Source organism: Drosophila yakuba, chromosome 2L (genome assembly GCF_016746365.2).
Source record: "Drosophila yakuba strain Tai18E2 chromosome 2L, Prin_Dyak_Tai18E2_2.1, whole genome shotgun sequence".
In the NCBI taxonomy this organism is placed as follows: domain Eukaryota; kingdom Metazoa; phylum Arthropoda; class Insecta; order Diptera; family Drosophilidae; genus Drosophila; species Drosophila yakuba.
The window spans coordinates 13,184,621-13,202,670 of record NC_052527.2 but is presented as its reverse complement, the minus strand read 5'-3'; the positions used below and the strand labels follow the sequence as shown (position 1 = coordinate 13,202,670).

The following is an 18,050-nucleotide window of genomic DNA, read 5'->3' as shown; positions in this document are numbered from 1 at the left end:
ATCAGTATTTTTACATGTAAACTCGGAAGGGTATATGTAGAAATCACATGTCAAATACTCATATGTATAATTCCTTGGTGGGCAGTGATTAAAAAGAAACATAATTCTAATATAAGATTAGAATTCTAATCGAATCATAAGGGGGTAAGTCTGATAACCTAGCATTGAGGTAACGTTAATTTAAGCGAGTCATAATTGTTTGGCCGTTTTTGAGTTATAAACTCAAATGTTTATAGTTTTTCAACGTTTTTTCCTTTTAACTTTTTCTCAGTTATCGTGAACTAAGGAAAGTTTCTAGTTAGATACCGACGGGCATTTATTGATTGTTAAACATACCCAAGTTAATTGCCTCCATATTCCCTCTTAAATTGAACTTATACAAATTACTTAACGTTTTTGAGGCCACTCACTCAAACGACGCTGTGGATTCCCGATCTTAAGATACTAATATCAAATTGAATCCTCTGGCAGCAAACCAATAAATCGACAGCTCAACCATGTATTGTTAGGTATAAACATTATATTATACCATTTATTCATAACGAAATCAAAGAAGTCAAGTCTAAAGATTGTACAGGTAAATTGTTTCAATGAAGTACGTAAGCGGTGTAAAACACATACGAAAGCTTAGAAATGATCGGGCTAAATTGGACTGAAAACCACCGAGAAAGTACACGTTTTCGAATCACTTTATGTATTTATATAAGAATTCAGTGCCTTAACAAGTCTGCTGTTGAGTTTAAGAGTGGTCATTGTTATATAAAACACACATTTGGGGAAATCAAATTGGCTTCACTCTTCAATTTCAGTTAAGATTATAATGGCATCACTCGCTTAATTCCGATTGCCCTACCCTAGCGCGAAAATATATAATTAATTAAATGATACAACACGTGAACGTGTCTCTTTGAAGCCTTAAGATACTACAACAATTACCAGCTAATCTTAGATAACGATTAATTCCGTGGTTACCGCAATGTGCAAATATTCTCTGTAATCACATAAGAAGAACATTGTAACGCAATATAAAATATTAATATGGACATATTTATTCCTTAGCTCTCGGGAATATATAGAAGTAAGTCTATGTGTTGTGTTTTTTTTATTATAAAACTATTTTCACTTAATTATGTCGTTATGTATGCATGTAATTGTATATAAAAAATATGGCTACGGTGATATCGCACAAAATAAAACAAATAATTATTAAATCAAACATTCTAAAAAACGAAAAAGATCTTCCCAGGTTAAACGTAATGGAACAGCTATATACAATCGTTTTAAAAAGAGCAATTCTGTGTGTGGATTGGCAATCATTTGGGCGTTTGTTTTCGTTTTTTCTTCTTTTTTTGTTTTTTGTGTATGTTGTTTTTTTCTCATTTACTTTTGTTGTGTGTTAAAAGTGTTGTACATTTTGTAGGGGTTGTGGTTGCAATTTGGGAGGACGACAACGCCAGAACATATTGCTTAAAACCTGATTCTCCAGTTCCAAGTTATCTGAGTACTTGGCCGCGGAGCCTTCAATACATTCGGTTTTTATGGAAGAGAGGGACGACGACGATTTCCAGAAGGGGTTCCTGGGTGGTGCATGCTATTGCGGAAGCTGAGCGTGTCCGAGCTGTGATTGTTGCTGCTGCTGCTGCTGCTGCTGCAAGTGGGGTGGCAGGCCGTTGTTGGCCTGGTTGACGGGTAGGGATATGGTCATAGTGCTGATGGTCTGCGAAGATGGCGGCACAAGTTGCGCTGGCTGGCTGTGATAGCTGCTGCCGGGCGTGCCACCCACCTGCTGCGGCTGCGGTATCATGTGATGCTGGGCACTTAGCTTGGGACCATCCTCGGCCTTCTCTTCCTCGCGGCGCTTCAGGCACGCCGCCTTGGGATTCAGGTTGCGCTCGCGCACCTGCTGTTCCAGCGTCATGATCACCTCGACGGCCATGTTTAGGATGCCCAGCTTCGTCTGCGGCTTGTCGGACTTCAGGTGCGTCATGCACATGCGTCCCAGCTCCTTTAGCGCCTCGTTGATATCCCGAATGCGGATACGTTCACGTGCATTGTTTGCTTGTCGCCGCTCCTTCTCGCGAATGGCCTTCACTGCCGGCTCGGCGTCATCGTCCTCGTCCGCCGAGGAGCAGTAGCGTCGCGGTCTTTTCGATCCCTTCCCCTGCGAATGCTGCTGCAGGCCCGAATTCGACGATTCAATGGAGCTGGTCGGCTTCGTGTCCGAAATGTCAAGGCTGGTCAAACTCGATGTGGTGGACACTCCCGCCGGAACCGAATTGCTAATGGCTGTGTGCTCTTTCCGCTTTTTCGTTTGCTTAGGCAAGGACGTGGACGCACTGCGATCGAGTTTCAGATTGGCCAGGCTTCCTGCCCCGCCCACCGATTGGCCGGATGTGCCAGCGGCAGCAGCGCCCAAGGCCAGAACCTCGTGCACCAGTGCTGCATTGGACGTATTGCTGACAGAGCCGGAGTTCCCACCGCTTCCCAGATGCGACGGTGAGTTGGGCACAAACGAGGTCAGCGCATCAATGTTGTCGATCGAAGCCAGCGACTGATTTACACCAGCCAGCATCTCGGGCTCGCAGTGATTCCGCAGCACATTAAGGGCGTCATCCAGTCGCTCCTCCATGCGGACGCCCTGGAACACCGAGGCCATGGTGTGCAGGCTGGACACAGGAACCATTTCGCTGGCGTAGCTGGAGCTGGGTCCGCCATTTAGCACCGAGTGACCCCATCCAGCGCCGCCGGACACGGACGGCTCTCCGCCGCCCACCACCGACTGGGTCAACGGCGGAGGCGAATTGACGGGCGTGGAGGGGTTCGAGCCGAAACTACTAATACTTTGATCCGCCGGCATGTACATCTGTTGCCGCAGTGCCGCTGCCGAGGAATTACCAGCTCCGGCCACCTTCACACTGGCCCCGGCACCACTGAACGCATCCGAACTCTGCACGGCAGGACTGTTCTGCTGACTGTGGTGGGGGTGTGGAAGGGGATGGCCATGGGGCAGGGCGTGCGGGAGCGGGAGTGTGTGGGAATGTGCGTGCGGCGTGTGGTTGAGCGAGTGATGGCCAAGCGGTCCAGCCGTGGACAGTGCACTGTGCTGTGCTTGTACTGTGTGGTTATGGTTGTGGGCCTGCGGCGAATTGAACACGGCTGGGGGATTCACATTAACGTTCACTGGTGCCTGCTGCCCGGCACCAGGTCCTCCAATTCCACCGGAGGTGGCACGAAAAGAGCTGATCGGTGGCAGACCCGTGGTTACCGGGCAGTGCATACCATCGGCTCCGACACCGCCACCGCCACCTCCGCCCATTCCCAGTCCGTCCGCCTGGTGCACCTGCTGCTGCTGGTCTATGGAGTGGCCAGAGAGCGGGCCGCTATTCTGGTACCCCGCCTGGCCCATGTAGCTATTTGCGCTGCCCATCTGCGGCTGACACCATGCCCCTCCGCTGCCAGCGGCAGCTGAATCGAAATACTGATCGACGGTCGAGGCGTTGGCATATCGGTTGTTGCCGCCGTTCACGGCATCGTGCATCGAGTTGAAGTCACTGGGGTACATGCCATTTTCGACGCCCAGGCTGCCGTACGGCGAGTGGTAGCCACCGCCACCGCCGCGATCCGCTCCAACCGTCCCCGTGGGTTGCTTGTTGGCTATCTTGTTGAAGCAGTTCTGGAACACCTCATACAAGTGCATCGGCTCATCGTCACTGGTCGCCATTTCAGCAATAGATCTGCAAAAGAACGGAAGGACATAAGTTAATGCTGTCTACACAGATAAATAGCCTGAATTGGTCGCCTGAATTGGTCGAGAGTAAGAGCAGAATCGTTGTATTTATTGAGCTGTTAAGGATTGCCAGAATAACAACATTTCCTAGCACAGGAACTGTAAGCTAGTGCTCCTTAAAACTTAATTGACGCCATGCTATAAACAAGGAACTATTTCTCCTACATTATTTTATTAAAATACCAAAGGGATTTCAATTTCTAGGGCTATATCCGATATATTATTGTTTTTCATATTTGCTAAATAAACATAATCGTGCCATTACATTAATTTGATGCGTTTTTGTAAAAAAGTAATTAAACAAAATACTGATCGACTAGAGCTTCCTAGACTAAACCAATCATAGAAAGTGGTCGTTGTTTTAAACAAATTAAAATTTAATATAATTTACATATATTTACAAATTTATTGAAAAATATATTTAAATCTAACCTTTCTGCTTAAACATATCAATTAATCAATTATCAAAACAATAAACTCGAAGACTATTTAAAGTTAATTTACGTTTCTTAATTGAAATATATTTAATGCAACAGGTTATTACCTGCACACAGTAGGCAAATTGTTTTTTTAAAGTTCACTAATTTTATAAAAGAATAGTATGTAGCACAGAAATTTATGTGCAATTATTTACTTAAGCACATGATTATTATTAAGATTAAGATAACTTTAAAATGCACTTAGGCAATGTTTCTATTAAATAGATCCTATAACCAACTAATCAGGGCCTTTGCTTTAGGTTTTATGAGCATTGCGCCAAGCGAAGTACAAGTCCTGCATAAATAATGTGGAAAAAGTTGCTTGACTACTTTTAGCGCCATCGAAAATGAATAGGCAATCTGCAATGGTCCCAACTTTAAAGAATTTGTTTTTATTATTGACCCAATTATAAAACCAAGTTCATTTTTATTTTGTAAAAATAAGTATTTAAATGGTGAGAACCACAACTGATTATATTCTTATCACAAGAAAAATTTAACCAGACCTAAAAGTGGGCGTGGCAGGTGTTGCAACTAGCTCTACCTGTAAATAGTTTAAAAATGTGTGCAGGCACAACTAAAACTGTTATCTTTGGTTACTTTAATAAAAAATATGGTTCAATATTTTATAGCATTTTAGGTTTAGGAACCCATCTTGTACCTGACCTTCCTTGCCATAGATAAGGATTCCTTATTTAGGCAAATATTTCCCTTTCAATAGAAACCTTTCAGATAACAAAAATAATTTGTTTGATATATTTGTTTAATTGTTGAATTTAATCCCAAATGCTTTGATTCTTTTATACATTAAACATTGTTTAAAACTCACAGAACATACAAAAACAAGACAAATAAATTTAAATTATAAATGAAATGAATCTATTTAATAAACTAACACAGTGCCGATTCTTAAAATGTTTCTACACCTGATTCACAACATTTTCCATGAACACATGTACATGATACTTACATGAAATATACACGTACATGGTATATGAAAACCCTCAGTTTGTTGCACAAAAATAAAACTTAAAATAACTTCCCAAACGAACAAATGCACAGACACACAAACACACGTACTTGGAGAATAAAGTTAATTCATACGCTTTTACACCCATTTACTCGCTTATACATAAGTAGTTACTTTGTTTACGAGCATTCGTACATGCATATACATACATACATGTGTATGTATGCAGAATCATGAAAATGGTATCCACATACATTTAAGAGGAATTAATTCGTACATAAGGCTGTATACCCACGGGTATATACACACATTCAACAAATAAACGTATGCAGATCCATGGGCAGCATAAGTAGTGCAATCAAACGGCTAGAAAACATACCCTGCACCGAATTAAAATACATTTCGTGAAAAGTACTCACCCTAATATCCACTGTTAATTCTATGTATGCAATTCCTTTTGTTGCAGCGAGTGTTGACGTTGAGCCACCAGCAGCGTACGTATTACATATACATATCTATTTCGTATTATTACCGAGAATCCTTGTGTTTTCAATAGCGTTTAATAAGTTTACCCAATTTTTTTTTTGTAATGTCGTCCAGTCGACTTCAACTAGTAGTAGGATTATGTATTTTGGGATTATATCAAAATGCACAGCTCAAGTAAACCGTTTTGCGATAAACTCTTCGTTTACACATTGCAATTATGCATGACACTTCTATTAACTAATTTAGTTCACTGCGCTTATGCGAATTTCAACTATAGGTAAAAAATTCTTTATTTATCATTCAGCTCGTTTTAATTTTCGTGTGCTCGGGATCGCCATCTTTGTTCTCTTCGTGCGTCATCTGTAGCGTTGCGATTCGATAAGAATCGATAGGCCTTTCGATAGAGTACACCTCCACAACTTTAATGCACCGTTTACACCATTGGCGTGTTGCAGGTCCTTGATGAACATGGTCAAATCTATTAGCTGGTGCACTGAAAAATATTTTAAAAACATGTAGGATAATTACATTGTATGAAATAGAACTTAAACTGAAAATAAATACACTACAATATAAAAGAGGTGAAGTTTTTTTTAAATTAAATTGCATTTAAAATCGATTATATGTTATATATGTGGATGTAAATATGTCGATCAGGTGTTCTAAAAAAGGTTAAATAAGATGAAACGTGAGAGTTAAAAAAAAAAATATTTTGAATTTTAGAAAACAAAGGGAAACATAAGTAAAGCTTAGATGATTATTATACAAATGTACATAAAAGTTATAATGCCATCTTTTTATTTGGAAAATCTTCAAGTGGAATAGAAACAAATGAAAAAAAAATTAAGTTGTAAAATGTCGCAAATTTTAAGAGTTGTCATAATGTTAGTCTAATATGCTTAAATTAAAAACAAACATCGAAATATAATCAAAACTGTTTTTAATAGCTGCGTAACAAAATTGTTAAGGTAAAGTCGTCACTTTTAATCCTCAGATAATCTAGAAATTATTTCGTAGTGATATGACGTTCCCCAGACGTAAATACCTGATCATAGATATTTAACAGAAATATGAAAAGTTTATTGCATTGGAAAAACAGTTCGTTGTACATTTAGCTCCATCGGTAATGTGCGTAGGCGCGGTTGCTCTCGCACTGCCTGTGCAAATCGTCCTTTCGCTTTATGACTCTTCCCTGGCCATGAGCTGCGTCGAGAATCTCCCAGGCTAGCTTTTCCGGCAGGGACACTTTGCGCTCCTTCTCGCGAGCAGCTTCCAAGAGCCACTTCATGGCCAGAAAATATGACCGCTTTGTGGTAATGGGAACAGGGACTTGGTAGGTGACTCCACCACGTTTTATGGCGGTGACTTGGAGGAGCGGTCGACAGTTTTCAACAGCTTGTTGCAAGAGCGTTTCCGGATTGGTGTTGATGGTTGTCTTCTCCCCTTTGGCCAGATTCATATGCTCCGTCTGGGTGCGTTTTATTAACTCCAGCGTCTTTGACAAAAGTGTTCTGGCCAAGGCACTGTTCCCCTTTTTCGTTATATAATTGATCATTTTATGTTTTGTATCGTCGTGGAAGATGGTATCAGACGATTTGTTGACCGCCGCCTTGATTGGCACATGATAAAGCTGGGATAGATCATTCTTTTGCTCAAGTTGTTTTTCTTTTTGTACAATTGGTTCGACGTAGTGTGTGGGATATACCGACATCAATCGAAGGCTGCTACAATAAACAAATGGGTCATTAGTAGTTTCTGATTATACAGAGATGTAACATTTTAGTTCGGTTGGTCTTACCTGAACCTTGAAGTTTTCTCTGCAATTTTACTTAAAAACGACATGTTTACATCCTCTGCTGTGTCGCTACAAATAAATAATTATGTTTAATATATGTTATGCACATTTGCGGCATGCATGTAGTGCGTCAAGATATCGACAAAAGCCAACTAATTTTGAAACAACTCCAGATAAGCCGAAACATTTGGGGTGTTCATATTAAAAACTAATTTTTAAATTACTATATATAGCTATAAATAACTTTTTACCGGTACTTGCCGTCAAAAAAGAATAATGCAAATTGAACACTTTTAATACATCATAAGATGAATAATAGTGTATTAGCAGAAACCTTAGGACTACGTCTGGCCTCGGTCACATACTAATTGTAAACTTCGCGAGTTAATAGCAGCCAAACAATTAAGCAATTATAAAGTTGGATAAGTACTCCGCACTTAAAAAGTGTTAAAACTAATTTTAATTTAATGAACAATATATGTATAAAGTTGCCTGAATATATGGTTTCTTTCTCGCATTCCAAATATAGAAATGTGGCTAGCTTAGCAACCTTTTAACTGTCTGGTAATACTGTAGCATATACGTCAAAAACGCGCTAATTTAAAAGTCGGTGGCTTGCAAATAAATAGTTTAACAAATTATGGAGGATTTCGAGAAAATTGAGAAGATTGGCGAAGGCACATATGGAGTGGTATATAAGGGTCGCAACCGCCTGACAGGCCAAATTGTGGCGATGAAGAAAATCCGCTTGGAGTCTGACGACGAAGGCGTTCCATCAACCGCGATCAGGTAAAATGCCGCGGCTTGGTCGCCCAAGCCTTCAAGTGTTTCATATTCCCTTGCGACTTTTTGTTTAAAATGATTTATATGAGCAATTAAAAGGAAGTTCCTTGACATCTTATGTGTTGCGGTAAAAATTAAGCTTTAGTGTTAATAATTTATACTGTTTAAATCTAGCATAATTATGTTAGGGCTTATGTTCATCATACATATTTATGTATGTTCTTACATGCATACATATACGCATATGTACATCATCATACTTTCTATTCATGTTCATTAATTAAAATCCTGGAATACTTTCCAATTCAACTTTTACACCAATATCTCCATGATTAGGCCAAAATAGTTCGAATCATCTATATTTGTCCATAATGTAGTAACATTTAATACGCATTACAGAGAAATTTCGTTGCTAAAGGAGCTGAAACATGAAAACATTGTCTGTTTGGAGGATGTTTTGATGGAGGAGAACCGCATATACTTGATCTTTGAATTCTTATCGATGGACCTTAAGAAATACATGGATTCTCTGCCAGTTGATAAGCACATGGAGAGTGAATTGGTTCGAAGCTATTTGTACCAAATAACCAGCGCCATTCTGTTCTGCCATCGTCGGCGAGTTCTTCACCGCGATCTTAAGCCGCAGAACTTACTTATCGACAAGAGTGGCCTTATAAAAGTCGCCGACTTTGGACTGGGGCGATCCTTTGGCATTCCGGTGCGTATTTATACCCATGAGATCGTGACCTTGTGGTACAGAGCGCCGGAAGTGCTACTGGGATCACCCCGGTATTCCTGTCCCGTCGATATCTGGTCCATTGGGTGCATATTTGCGGAGATGGCAACGAGAAAACCGCTGTTCCAGGGCGACTCGGAGATCGACCAGTTATTTAGAATGTTCAGGTAACCATAGGTGATATATATTTTCTATTATATGTGATACTCACACTCTTAAATGGCAGGATTCTTAAAACACCTACCGAAGACATTTGGCCGGGCGTTACTTCGCTGCCCGACTATAAGAATACGTTCCCCTGCTGGTCTACGAACCAATTAACCAACCAGTTGAAGAATCTCGATGCGAATGGTATTGATCTCATTCAAAAGATGTTAATTTACGATCCGGTTCATCGCATTTCCGCTAAGGACATTTTGGAGCACCCCTATTTCAATGGTTTTCAATCGGGCTTAGTTCGAAATTAACGATCGGTATCCTCGTGACTTTATTTAAAACAAGAAAACTTGGTATCTAATCTAAAGCAAAATAGCCGTAAAATAAAAATAAGGGTGTAAAACAATTAAAGTTTGCTTAATTTATTGATTTATTTAAGTGTATTTACACGTTTAATCCAGATGTACTAAAAATTACTACCCAATTTAAACACTTCGTTTCAAGGCATTAATTATAATACAAAAAGAAAGTTAAATATGGAAATCCTCATTGAAACTAGTCCTATTATAGAGAGCACTGCTAGCGCCGCTGTCATGGCGTCTGAAGACGCCAAAGCAGCCGCGCCTTTTCATCACGTAGGCGCCAACGACAGTAGGCACAGCGATGAGCAGAACAACCAGGAGTCCAACCCATATAAGACTGCCCGTGGAACTTTCTACCATATGTTCATTCGCCACTCTGAGCACCGTAACGTCCTTCAACTTAGTTGGGCTGCCGCATTGCACATCCTTGGCTAGAACGGGCGTGGTCTTGTTGACTTGGTCTATTAAGACGTTGATCAAGTAGTCATTGGAATCGTCGCAATTCCACGGGTTAAATCTAAGATCCAGAGCCTTAAGTTTATCCCATCGCACTAGCAGTTGTTTTGGCAGAGTCGATACGTTGCAATTATTCAAGTAAACCTGTGTGTTTTTATGTTAGTCAAGCTCTACATGCTTTTGCATTTTAATTACCTTTTCCAATGGCGGATAATCCAAGTACTGGCCTCCAGTTACGTTCTTGGATAAAGCCTCCTCATCAATTTCGTTTAGCAGCTTGTTATCGGACAATATAAGTTCGGTTAGGCCTGAAGCGAAGTTATTGTTTGATTAAAGCTATTCGTTTTGCAGGTACGTTACTTACTTTGCAGTTCACTTAAAGCTCCAGGACCAATTTTGTACATCTTGGTCATAAAAGTCATACTCAGGTGGGTCAGTTTGGTCAAAGGTGGAAATACACTGAAAAATTGATAAGTATTATAATGTTTTGTACATACTTCTCAAACTCTTACTTGTCTCCAATCAGACTTTCGATGGGGTTTTCATTCAAAACCAAGCTGGTCAGGTTCGTCGCACGTTTCAGTGCCTTTGGTAATTGAGTAAACAGATTTCCAGCTGCTATAAGGATGTCAAGATCCCGTGGACCATGTAGAATTGTATCCGGTAAGTCTTCAATTTCCATGTAAGAGACATCCAATATCTAAATTACAAAACGAGCGTTTTTAAGTTCCTTGATAATGAACATATATATGAATTTAAATTTAGCATACCTTCAATGATTGTAAACCGGAAATGGCTGTTTCTGAAAGTCTATCAATGACATGGAAACTATTTGAGCAGAGAACGAGTTCCTCTATGTAGGGAATGTGTTCAAACAGATCTGCATCTAAGCTATGCAGATCGTTGTATCCCAAGTTGAGAGTCTTCAGGTTTACCAACGCCTCAAAGTCTTGTTCAGTGTAAGGACCCTTGAAAACATCCGGTACTAGAACTTTCGAAGTCAATCGGTTATGCGACAAATCGAGTGTGATTAGTTTGGTTAAATTTTGAAAAGCTCCCACCGCAATGGAATCGATTTGGTTGTTTGCCAAGTACAAGTTCTCCACATCGTATTTCGGCAGGATTGGCACGCTGGTCAGGTTGTTGTGCTCCAGATTGATAGTTTTAAACACAACATCTCCGTTTGTCAGCACTTCCCAGTCCTCTGCAGATAGCCAATCCTTCAGTTTTTCTGAGCAATCCAGTAAGTTGCTGTCGAGATAGCAATCGCATTTCTTACAAAGTTTGCTTTCCTTCACTTTGATTATTTCCTGCAAGTAGGGGTACAATGTATGTTATATACGGTACTATCAAATTAATGACTACCATATTGTTAAATCGTAGTTAATCGTTTTCCAACGTAATTCAGTTTAAAATGTCTGTAAATTTCACTGTACTTCATATTGATAAACAGAAATGAAATATTATTTGTTCCTTTTTAGTTTTTTGACTTTTCATTTTATTTTAATATTTTGTCTAGATTACAAAGCTTTGTGGTGAATTCTTTTGCTTTCCGTTTAGTCACCTTTGCAATACTTTACTCTTATCACGAATTGGTAGTGATATTTTATACCCTAGGATAAGGCATATCATTTAGTCATCCATTTATTGTCTGTCGATCCCAAATATTAATTTTATTGTATCAAGGTTTATCAGAAATTGAACAGAGAATTAAATAATAATTTCCACTTATTTACAGTAGTCGTACACATATTTTTCAGTTAAGTTACACAAGCTATCTTAAATCTAACCATATCATTTCATTCGGTAATCTTATCGCCTCTATTTTAGAGTTATTATTGGCCAGCTTTACAATTGCATTCGAGATACGCACACCCACAATAATTTGTGAAAATTACACGTTTCCAGCATTTCCGTTTAATTGTTTAATTTAAATTTGAATTGCTTTTTGCACCATCTATTTTATTTATTAGCTATTTCACAGAATCTCGTGGGAAAGACACTTTATATACCTTTGGCGTTTCTGGTTTCGTTGTTGTGGCGTCATCTTGCGATTGGCCAGAAACTTGGATCAAAACGATACAACAAATCGCTGCAGCTAACGTAGCTGATTTTGTTAAATTCATGGTTCTTAAAATTCCCTTGTTAGCCAACTAAATTTGTACTTTAGGCGTGTTCACCGATCGATTAATTGTACATGACTAACAAGTGCACAAAACCCCACATATTATTCACCTAATATTTCACGATTTTTTATCTCTTATCTTATCTCTCTCAAAGCATTGATAACACTATCCAACAAAAGAGTATCTTTTATGGGTCATTTGTTGAGGTGCGTTCGACTTTGGCAATGCGTTAAAACATAGCATATAAAACTCTAAACCATAAACTCGCTTTTTCTAAACAAGTACAAATTTTTACAATAGAAATTCCAAATTCTTTTGACTTTTATCGACACTGGTATATTTTTTGCTTAGTGTAGGCACTTGCTGATTAAATCCATTATAAGATACGATAAAGCAGTATGAGAGTATTGCAAGTGACTAAGTTACTAATGCCTATAAAGCAAATTTCACCTTGAATTAACTGCTTAAAAGAAAAAATAAATGGGACAAAATAAAACAACACTCGATAAAGGGTTTATCAACATTTCTTTGGCTTATGTTGTATGTATTGTTATAGAACGGTTTCCTTAGAGACTAACTTAACTCGCTGGTAAATTGTTGAACATTTCCCCACAAGAAGAATAACAAAAAGTGTCCACAGCTTGTAACAGAATTAATAAGGGGCCACAGATCTGGATACTGTAAAGGTGCAGGGACTGTCAAAGAAGCAACCAAAATACTGATCATCAGAATGTGCGACATATTTGCCATGAACTTCAATGGAAATACGTTGCTAAGCTTTGATGTTGAATAAAAACATTTTAATATCAAATGAAAAGCCACAGTGGCCACTACTGCTGGCACCAGTAATTCATCTCTTGCGAGAAGGGGTAACATGCTGAAGACGGTAACTTCCAGAAATATAATCATTTCGTTGGGCCACCATTTAAGTAGGAAAAGGGCTGGTAAGGCAGCCAGCAAAATTGTTTTCTCGTGCACCTGAAAATGTATAAGTTTATGTACCGAAATCGCTTCAATATTTAATGTTCTTACTTGAAACGAAAACAAGAAGAAAGCGAGGCTCGTGTTAAAAAGAGCTAGTAGAAATCCGACATTAGTTCGTCTTCGAAAGAGTAGTACATTTGTTGGCAAAGATGCAACTAATGTGCATGCAATGCACACAAGGGCCATTTGATCATTGCTTATGTGTTTCCTGTAATTTCTTGCATTAACAATTGTATCCAGTTTATTATATAATGAGCTCACTTTAGTTTCCAAACTACGTTTACGGCACACCAAACATTTGCCACCTTGTCCTCAAAAACTCCTCGAGCGACAGGAAACAGTCGATGGAGTACTTGAAGTGCTGCCTGAACGGATCCCAACCAGGGGAGCCATAAAATAGCAAATGTTGTTAAGACGACGGCAGCTATCCGTGAAATTTGAGCGACAAAAGAAGCAAAGCTGAAGTTAAAGAACATAAGATGTTAAGCCTGAATATCATAAATTCTTTGGATGTATTATATTTATATAAGAAAAATGGTTTCGAATGGCGAATACGCACCTCTTTTGGCTAACACATTCACCCAGAAGGAATGCAAAGAACGGCAGGCTATGATACAACTCCATCTGCTTATAGTTAAGGGCTAAGGTGAAGAAAAACGCAGCCGTGTAGAATCTTCTTTGCAAGATTGCCGCAATTGCCACGGCGGCAAAGCCCAGTGATATGTTATTATACTGAAAGTGTCCATTGTCGATAAGTGTTTGGCCTGGATACGCCACCACCAACGTGAATAGAAGCAATTTATCATCGCTTCGAAACGTTTTATCTATGGAATAGGCCAGGAACAATATTGCCGGCAAATATATGAGGACGTCAGCAGACATAACTGTTGCGCGCATGAAGCGTTTGTGCTCCTTCGACTGGAATCCTCTGCTTTTGTGGAGCTCGACGAACCGCGGGTCAATGGATCGACCTATCCGACCCAGCAAATAGCTGTGGTAGGCCGTCAGAGGCGGATAATCCAGGCCCCAGTACTGAAGATCGTTGTTGGAGCTGTTTGTGTACCATTCGCCTACTTCCAGATTCACCGTGACCTCCTGCCAGTGACGCTGGGCTTCGTAGTCGCCATGCATCGGCGGAGTATCGAAACCGGAGTAGGAGTATAGCGAGATTATCGACCTAACCGCAAAGCCCAAAAAGGCGGTTGCCAAAATTTCGGATCTCATCTTTTTGTTTTGCCAACATTTTCCAGCGATGGTACCTCGGCTATGTAGAATAATTCGGCTTATCGATAACTTATATCGAAAACATCGACAAGTTAAGATGGCATCTCTCGGAATTGCGGTATGTGGAACAGAAATCACAGGGGACTTACATTTAAAACAGTTGAAAAAAATATTGATACCATTCTTGTATAGCTTATTTAAATTCATAAAGCCCAACTGAATACCAAATAACTTGAGTGGAAACAGTTTCTTAAAATTGATCTGTTTATTTAAAACGTTCTTATGTCGGCAACAAAATTTAAAAGTCGTTTTGCAATCCGTATTTGAGGGTAAACAAAACGAAACTGGCACTTCTGCCCATTTGGATTGAAGACAGCGCTTTTGAAAACGCTCACGGAAGTAATATTTATTTACAGTTGTACATACAGTATATGAATTAGCGTACTTCTAAAGGTGCTTACATAAATCAATCTATATACTAAATATCGAACACTGAGCAGAATAACAGTTTAAAGGTGACGATCAAATTTTCCGAGTTATTAGGTAACAAATCTGTATGGCTTTATCATTATTTTACGCTAATTCCATTGTTTGTAACATTAAAATGTCAGTACCAGTCAATAAATATGAACATCTAAGCATACATTTTATCTTACGTACCACTTTGAACCATCAAAATATGCGGTTTTCAATCCCCTATGACTTATTGTATGACATAGGTATGGGTTTTATAAGTATGTGGTAACAAGTTCGTGAATTCTCATCTTATTTCTCAATTCAATACATTGCATGTAATGGAAGTCTATTTACAATTTATTCTTAACAGTAGAGTACTTTAAATGTCTTACAATGCCCATGCATTTTAAATATGGTATGTCAATGATCTATTTACAATCTTCTATTTTAAAACAAATATCCTCAAATACAATATCCTTGAATGATTGAAGTTGCTCTATTGCAAATGCCATCAGTTGTAAGTTTCAGCTATGCATAGTGACTAATATAAATGCTACGAATACCTTGTGAGTTGCCGCCAACAAGAATCGATCTAATACCGCCGCATTCATCAGCAGGAACATAGCGGAGAAGTACATGATTCCACCGGTCAGAGATGCGCTGCTGGCTCCATTCAGTCCACCCAAAGTGATCAATCCGAAGGTGCCGTTGCCGTTGGTCTCCGTATCCAAAATACTCCGATTGGCGTGCTGCATGGCCGCCGTTTTCTCACCTATTACATATACTGTGAGTATGGCAAATATTCAAGTATAGACAGGTGATCTTACCCCTTAAAACGTGCACTGTAATGCTGGCAGGACGGGCATTTGATGGAGCACATGTGTAGTTGCCGGCGTGACGGAAATTGACTTGCTTTACAGTGAGCACACTGACCGAGGGATTTAGGAGATAGGCGGACTGATGCTGTTGCATATAGGGCGTGGAGGAGGGCACATTGGCCGGTGTCTTGAAGGCGTCCGAGCTGCCCAGTAGGCTATTGAGGCCGCCACCATTGCTGGACTCCATTGGCATAGTGGGGCGCGATTTGTTCGCCGGTGAACTCCTGAAAATCAGTCCACTCTGCGGATTGCTCGACCCAATGGATGTCACAACGAAGCCGCCTTGTGAGTCGTAGTTGATCATTTTACTATCATGGTACCTGGGTTAAAAAAATTGCATTCGGTTTAGTTGGCTGATGTCAGGCAGTAAAAATATAACTTTTTTAAAATTAAGTTTTCTTCGTTTTTCATACCAAAAAACAAATGCAGGATTCTCGGTAGCTCGCTTCAGTTTGCATTCAAGTCGCAGGGTAGAAGTCTCATCAATATGCAGTTCCGGTGCACTCGAAATTTCAGCTACCGCTTCTATAAAAAGAAAAGAGTAAATCACGTTATTTTATGAACTTCTGTAAACAGTGGTTACCACTTACCGACAATCTTTAATTCTATAACTATTGACTGAGTTGGATAAATTGACAATTGACACTCGTAAAACCCACGATCTTCCTCCCGAACTGCCTTTATTCTAAGGGACCAGTGGCCCATGTGCCGTGTATGCTCCACCAAGAATCGCTTGTCACTACTGTGGGTGGATAGGCCCACTGTCAGGAGTTGGAAGTCCTTTCTGCGTATCCAGGAAACCTGAAATGCGCCAATTGGTCTTAGTGTGGATTCCAATGAGTAATTTATATAGAAACTATATCCTACCGTAGCTGGGGAGTTCACTTTGACCACACAGGGCAGAATCGCAAGTCCCCCTTTTTGTGCAATAACTCGAGTGTTGTTCTTCGTATTAAATTGACTTTGTATGGTGTTTCCAAAGTGATTTTGAGACGACGTGATCTTCCCGACATCTAAAATGATGTTTGGATGTATATTTAACCTACTTAGGAAGTTATTTCTAGATATCTCTATGTCGAAATTAAATTAAATTAATAAAAACATAATAATTTCGTATATTATTGTTGCACCGAATAAATCTTTAAATAAATATTTTCAAGACTTTTTCTATAAGTATCTTCCACACGAATAAGACAGCTTTCGTTCCATTTTTAATTGCTTTAGTATGAAAAAGTAGTTATTGAATTTATTCGTTCAATAAATTCTCTATGTATTTATTATTATTATTTATCTGCTTTGAAAAGCCATCAAAATAAAATAAAATCGCAATCAAAGCTTTTCGCTTCCAATTTATAGCATACAGCAGAGCGCAAAAGTGATAAAAATCGTTTTACGATTCACTTCATAAAGTTACCAGAAAAAAAAAGTTACTTACCAGAAAAAGTTGAACTAAGGAGTAGCAAAAAACATGATAAATGCAAGTGCCATCTTTTCGGTTCCATTATTCCCAAAATCGAGGCTCCGCGGATCGTATACTTTTCCAATTAAACTTTATACCCGCAACATTTTCCTCCTGCAACGAACTTCAGTTTATGAGTACATTTGTATGTATGAATGACTTATGTGTATTTCTAAAAATATTTGTGGCAATAACGATGCACCTTGTATATCCGTGGTGTATGTATGTTTTGTATCTCACAGATACAAGATATTTATATGCAAGGGTCACGCAAACAACTTAAATCTTGTGTCATGTTTTTTTTTGGAAAAAATCTTTAATTGAATCGTGAAAATTCATTTCCACCTTATGTATTCACATTCACTAATGTGTTATGTTCACAAATCGGGCTTAAAAAAAAACACATGTCACGGATACAAATTATATATGTATATATATATAAGTATTTATGTGTGTGAGTTTCTGGAGGAAATGCATACACAGAAATTGATGTAGGAAAACTCACTTTTTTCACGTTCTTCTCTTTTTGCACTGAGTACTCGGCAAATCCTTACGCGTACATACACATTTCGCATCTAATTGTTTATGCAATCATAAAGCATACGTATGCGTATTTTTGTAGCTACATAATTTTGAGGATACAGATACACAGGTGAAAGATGTATAAATTGTATGTATTGCCCGTCAGAAGTGCAGATTTCTCACTGCATTTTCAATATATTTCCACACACGCGGCCTCTGTGTGTGTGTGCGAGAGTAGTGTGTGTGTGTGTGTTTAGAGAAAATGGCACAATTCTGATTCGAATTTACTTGGTTGGGGCCAAGAATCCGCAGTTCACACCCCGGCGAATACAACTTCGTTTTCGAAGTGCCAATCGTAGACTAAATTGAAGTCGGCAAAAAGCCCCATCCG

General features: G+C 39.3%; 6 protein-coding genes across 8 annotated transcripts; 1 reads left to right on the top strand and 5 right to left on the bottom strand.

The window, feature by feature from the left end:
• Positions 1–671: 671 nt before the first annotated feature.
• Positions 672–6,078, bottom strand: LOC6528037 (protein daughterless). The gene is made up of 2 exons (XM_002089068.4): positions 5,656–6,078; positions 672–3,734 (listed from the first exon to the last, which is right to left on the bottom strand). The coding sequence occupies exon 2, from the start codon at positions 3,719–3,721 to the stop codon at positions 1,592–1,594; it is 2,130 nt and encodes a 709-aa protein (XP_002089104.1). The 5' UTR covers positions 3,722–3,734; positions 5,656–6,078; the 3' UTR covers positions 672–1,591.
• Positions 6,079–6,780: 702 nt separating this feature from the next.
• On the bottom strand, positions 6,781–7,678 carry LOC6528036 (28S ribosomal protein S7, mitochondrial). 2 transcript variants are annotated; one of them, XM_002089067.4, is made up of 2 exons: positions 7,521–7,678; positions 6,781–7,446 (listed from the first exon to the last, which is right to left on the bottom strand). In XM_002089067.4, the coding sequence occupies exons 1-2, from the start codon at positions 7,562–7,564 to the stop codon at positions 6,834–6,836; spliced, it is 657 nt and encodes a 218-aa protein (XP_002089103.1). In that variant the 5' UTR covers positions 7,565–7,678; the 3' UTR covers positions 6,781–6,833. The 2 variants fall into 2 exon arrangements, with proteins under 2 accessions (XP_002089103.1, XP_015053861.1); XM_015198375.3 differs by having other exon boundaries at positions 6,781–7,443; positions 7,521–7,675.
• Positions 7,679–8,085: 407 nt separating this feature from the next.
• Positions 8,086–9,682, top strand: LOC6528035 (cyclin-dependent kinase 1). Its single transcript, XM_002089066.4, has 3 exons — positions 8,086–8,306; positions 8,700–9,203; positions 9,263–9,682. Exons 1-3 carry the CDS (start codon positions 8,158–8,160, stop codon positions 9,501–9,503), a joined length of 894 nt encoding a protein of 297 aa, XP_002089102.1. The 5' UTR covers positions 8,086–8,157; the 3' UTR covers positions 9,504–9,682.
• On the bottom strand, positions 9,599–12,437 carry LOC6528034 (insulin-like growth factor-binding protein complex acid labile subunit). Its single transcript, XM_002089065.4, has 6 exons — positions 12,023–12,437; positions 10,781–11,320; positions 10,523–10,710; positions 10,375–10,469; positions 10,206–10,318; positions 9,599–10,154 (listed from the first exon to the last, which is right to left on the bottom strand). The coding sequence occupies exons 1-6, from the start codon at positions 12,134–12,136 to the stop codon at positions 9,723–9,725; spliced, it is 1,482 nt and encodes a 493-aa protein (XP_002089101.1). The 5' UTR covers positions 12,137–12,437; the 3' UTR covers positions 9,599–9,722.
• Positions 12,438–12,642: 205 nt separating this feature from the next.
• LOC6528033 (probable dolichyl pyrophosphate Man9GlcNAc2 alpha-1,3-glucosyltransferase) lies at positions 12,643–14,398 on the bottom strand. The gene is made up of 4 exons (XM_002089064.4): positions 13,680–14,398; positions 13,382–13,579; positions 13,169–13,328; positions 12,643–13,114 (listed from the first exon to the last, which is right to left on the bottom strand). The coding sequence occupies exons 1-4, from the start codon at positions 14,342–14,344 to the stop codon at positions 12,710–12,712; spliced, it is 1,428 nt and encodes a 475-aa protein (XP_002089100.1). The 5' UTR covers positions 14,345–14,398; the 3' UTR covers positions 12,643–12,709.
• Positions 14,399–14,590: 192 nt separating this feature from the next.
• LOC6528032 lies at positions 14,591–18,028 on the bottom strand. Of its 2 annotated transcripts, XM_002089063.4 has the most exons (7): positions 17,643–18,028; positions 17,114–17,251; positions 16,546–16,691; positions 16,269–16,479; positions 16,092–16,203; positions 15,628–15,998; positions 14,591–15,572 (listed from the first exon to the last, which is right to left on the bottom strand). In XM_002089063.4, the coding sequence occupies exons 2-7, from the start codon at positions 17,178–17,180 to the stop codon at positions 15,325–15,327; spliced, it is 1,155 nt and encodes a 384-aa protein (XP_002089099.1). In that variant the 5' UTR covers positions 17,181–17,251; positions 17,643–18,028; the 3' UTR covers positions 14,591–15,324. The 2 variants fall into 2 exon arrangements, with proteins under 2 accessions (XP_002089099.1, XP_039227268.1); XM_039371334.1 differs by lacking the exon at positions 17,643–18,028 and having other exon boundaries at positions 17,114–17,261.
• Between the last annotated feature and the right edge of the window lie 22 nt (positions 18,029–18,050).

Coding starts and splice junctions, on each gene's coding strand:
- LOC6528036 (XM_002089067.4), bottom strand. CDS start 7,564: ATGTCGTTTTTAAGTAAAATTGCAGAGAAAACTTCAAGGTTCAG. Junction 7,447..7,520: donor GAGAAAACTTCAAGGTTCAG/GTAAGACCAACC, acceptor TGTTTATTGTAG/CAGCCTTCGATTGATGTCGG.
- LOC6528037 (XM_002089068.4), bottom strand. CDS start 3,721: ATGGCGACCAGTGACGATGAGCCGATGCACTTGTATGAGGTGTTCCAG.
- LOC6528033 (XM_002089064.4), bottom strand. CDS start 14,344: ATGAGATCCGAAATTTTGGCAACCGCCTTTTTGGGCTTTGCGGTTAGG. Junction 13,329..13,381: donor AACGTAGTTTGGAAACTAAA/GTGAGCTCATTA, acceptor AAGAAATTACAG/GAAACACATAAGCAATGATC. Junction 13,115..13,168: donor TCTTCTTGTTTTCGTTTCAA/GTAAGAACATTA, acceptor ATACATTTTCAG/GTGCACGAGAAAACAATTTT.
- LOC6528032 (XM_002089063.4), bottom strand. CDS start 17,180: ATGGAACCGAAAAGATGGCACTTGCATTTATCATGTTTTTTGCTACTC. Junction 16,692..17,113: donor CCTTAGTTCAACTTTTTCTG/GTAAGTAACTTT, acceptor ACATCATTTTAG/ATGTCGGGAAGATCACGTCG. Junction 15,999..16,091: donor AATCCTGCATTTGTTTTTTG/GTATGAAAAACG, acceptor TTTTTAACCCAG/GTACCATGATAGTAAAATGA.
- LOC6528034 (XM_002089065.4), bottom strand. CDS start 12,136: ATGAATTTAACAAAATCAGCTACGTTAGCTGCAGCGATTTGTTGTATC. Junction 10,470..10,522: donor GAAAGTCTGATTGGAGACAA/GTAAGAGTTTGA, acceptor TCAATTTTTCAG/TGTATTTCCACCTTTGACCA. Junction 10,319..10,374: donor AGCTTTAAGTGAACTGCAAA/GTAAGTAACGTA, acceptor ACTTCGCTTCAG/GCCTAACCGAACTTATATTG.
- LOC6528035 (XM_002089066.4), top strand. CDS start 8,158: ATGGAGGATTTCGAGAAAATTGAGAAGATTGGCGAAGGCACATATGGA. Junction 8,307..8,699: donor GTTCCATCAACCGCGATCAG/GTAAAATGCCGC, acceptor TACGCATTACAG/AGAAATTTCGTTGCTAAAGG. Junction 9,204..9,262: donor CAGTTATTTAGAATGTTCAG/GTAACCATAGGT, acceptor CTTAAATGGCAG/GATTCTTAAAACACCTACCG.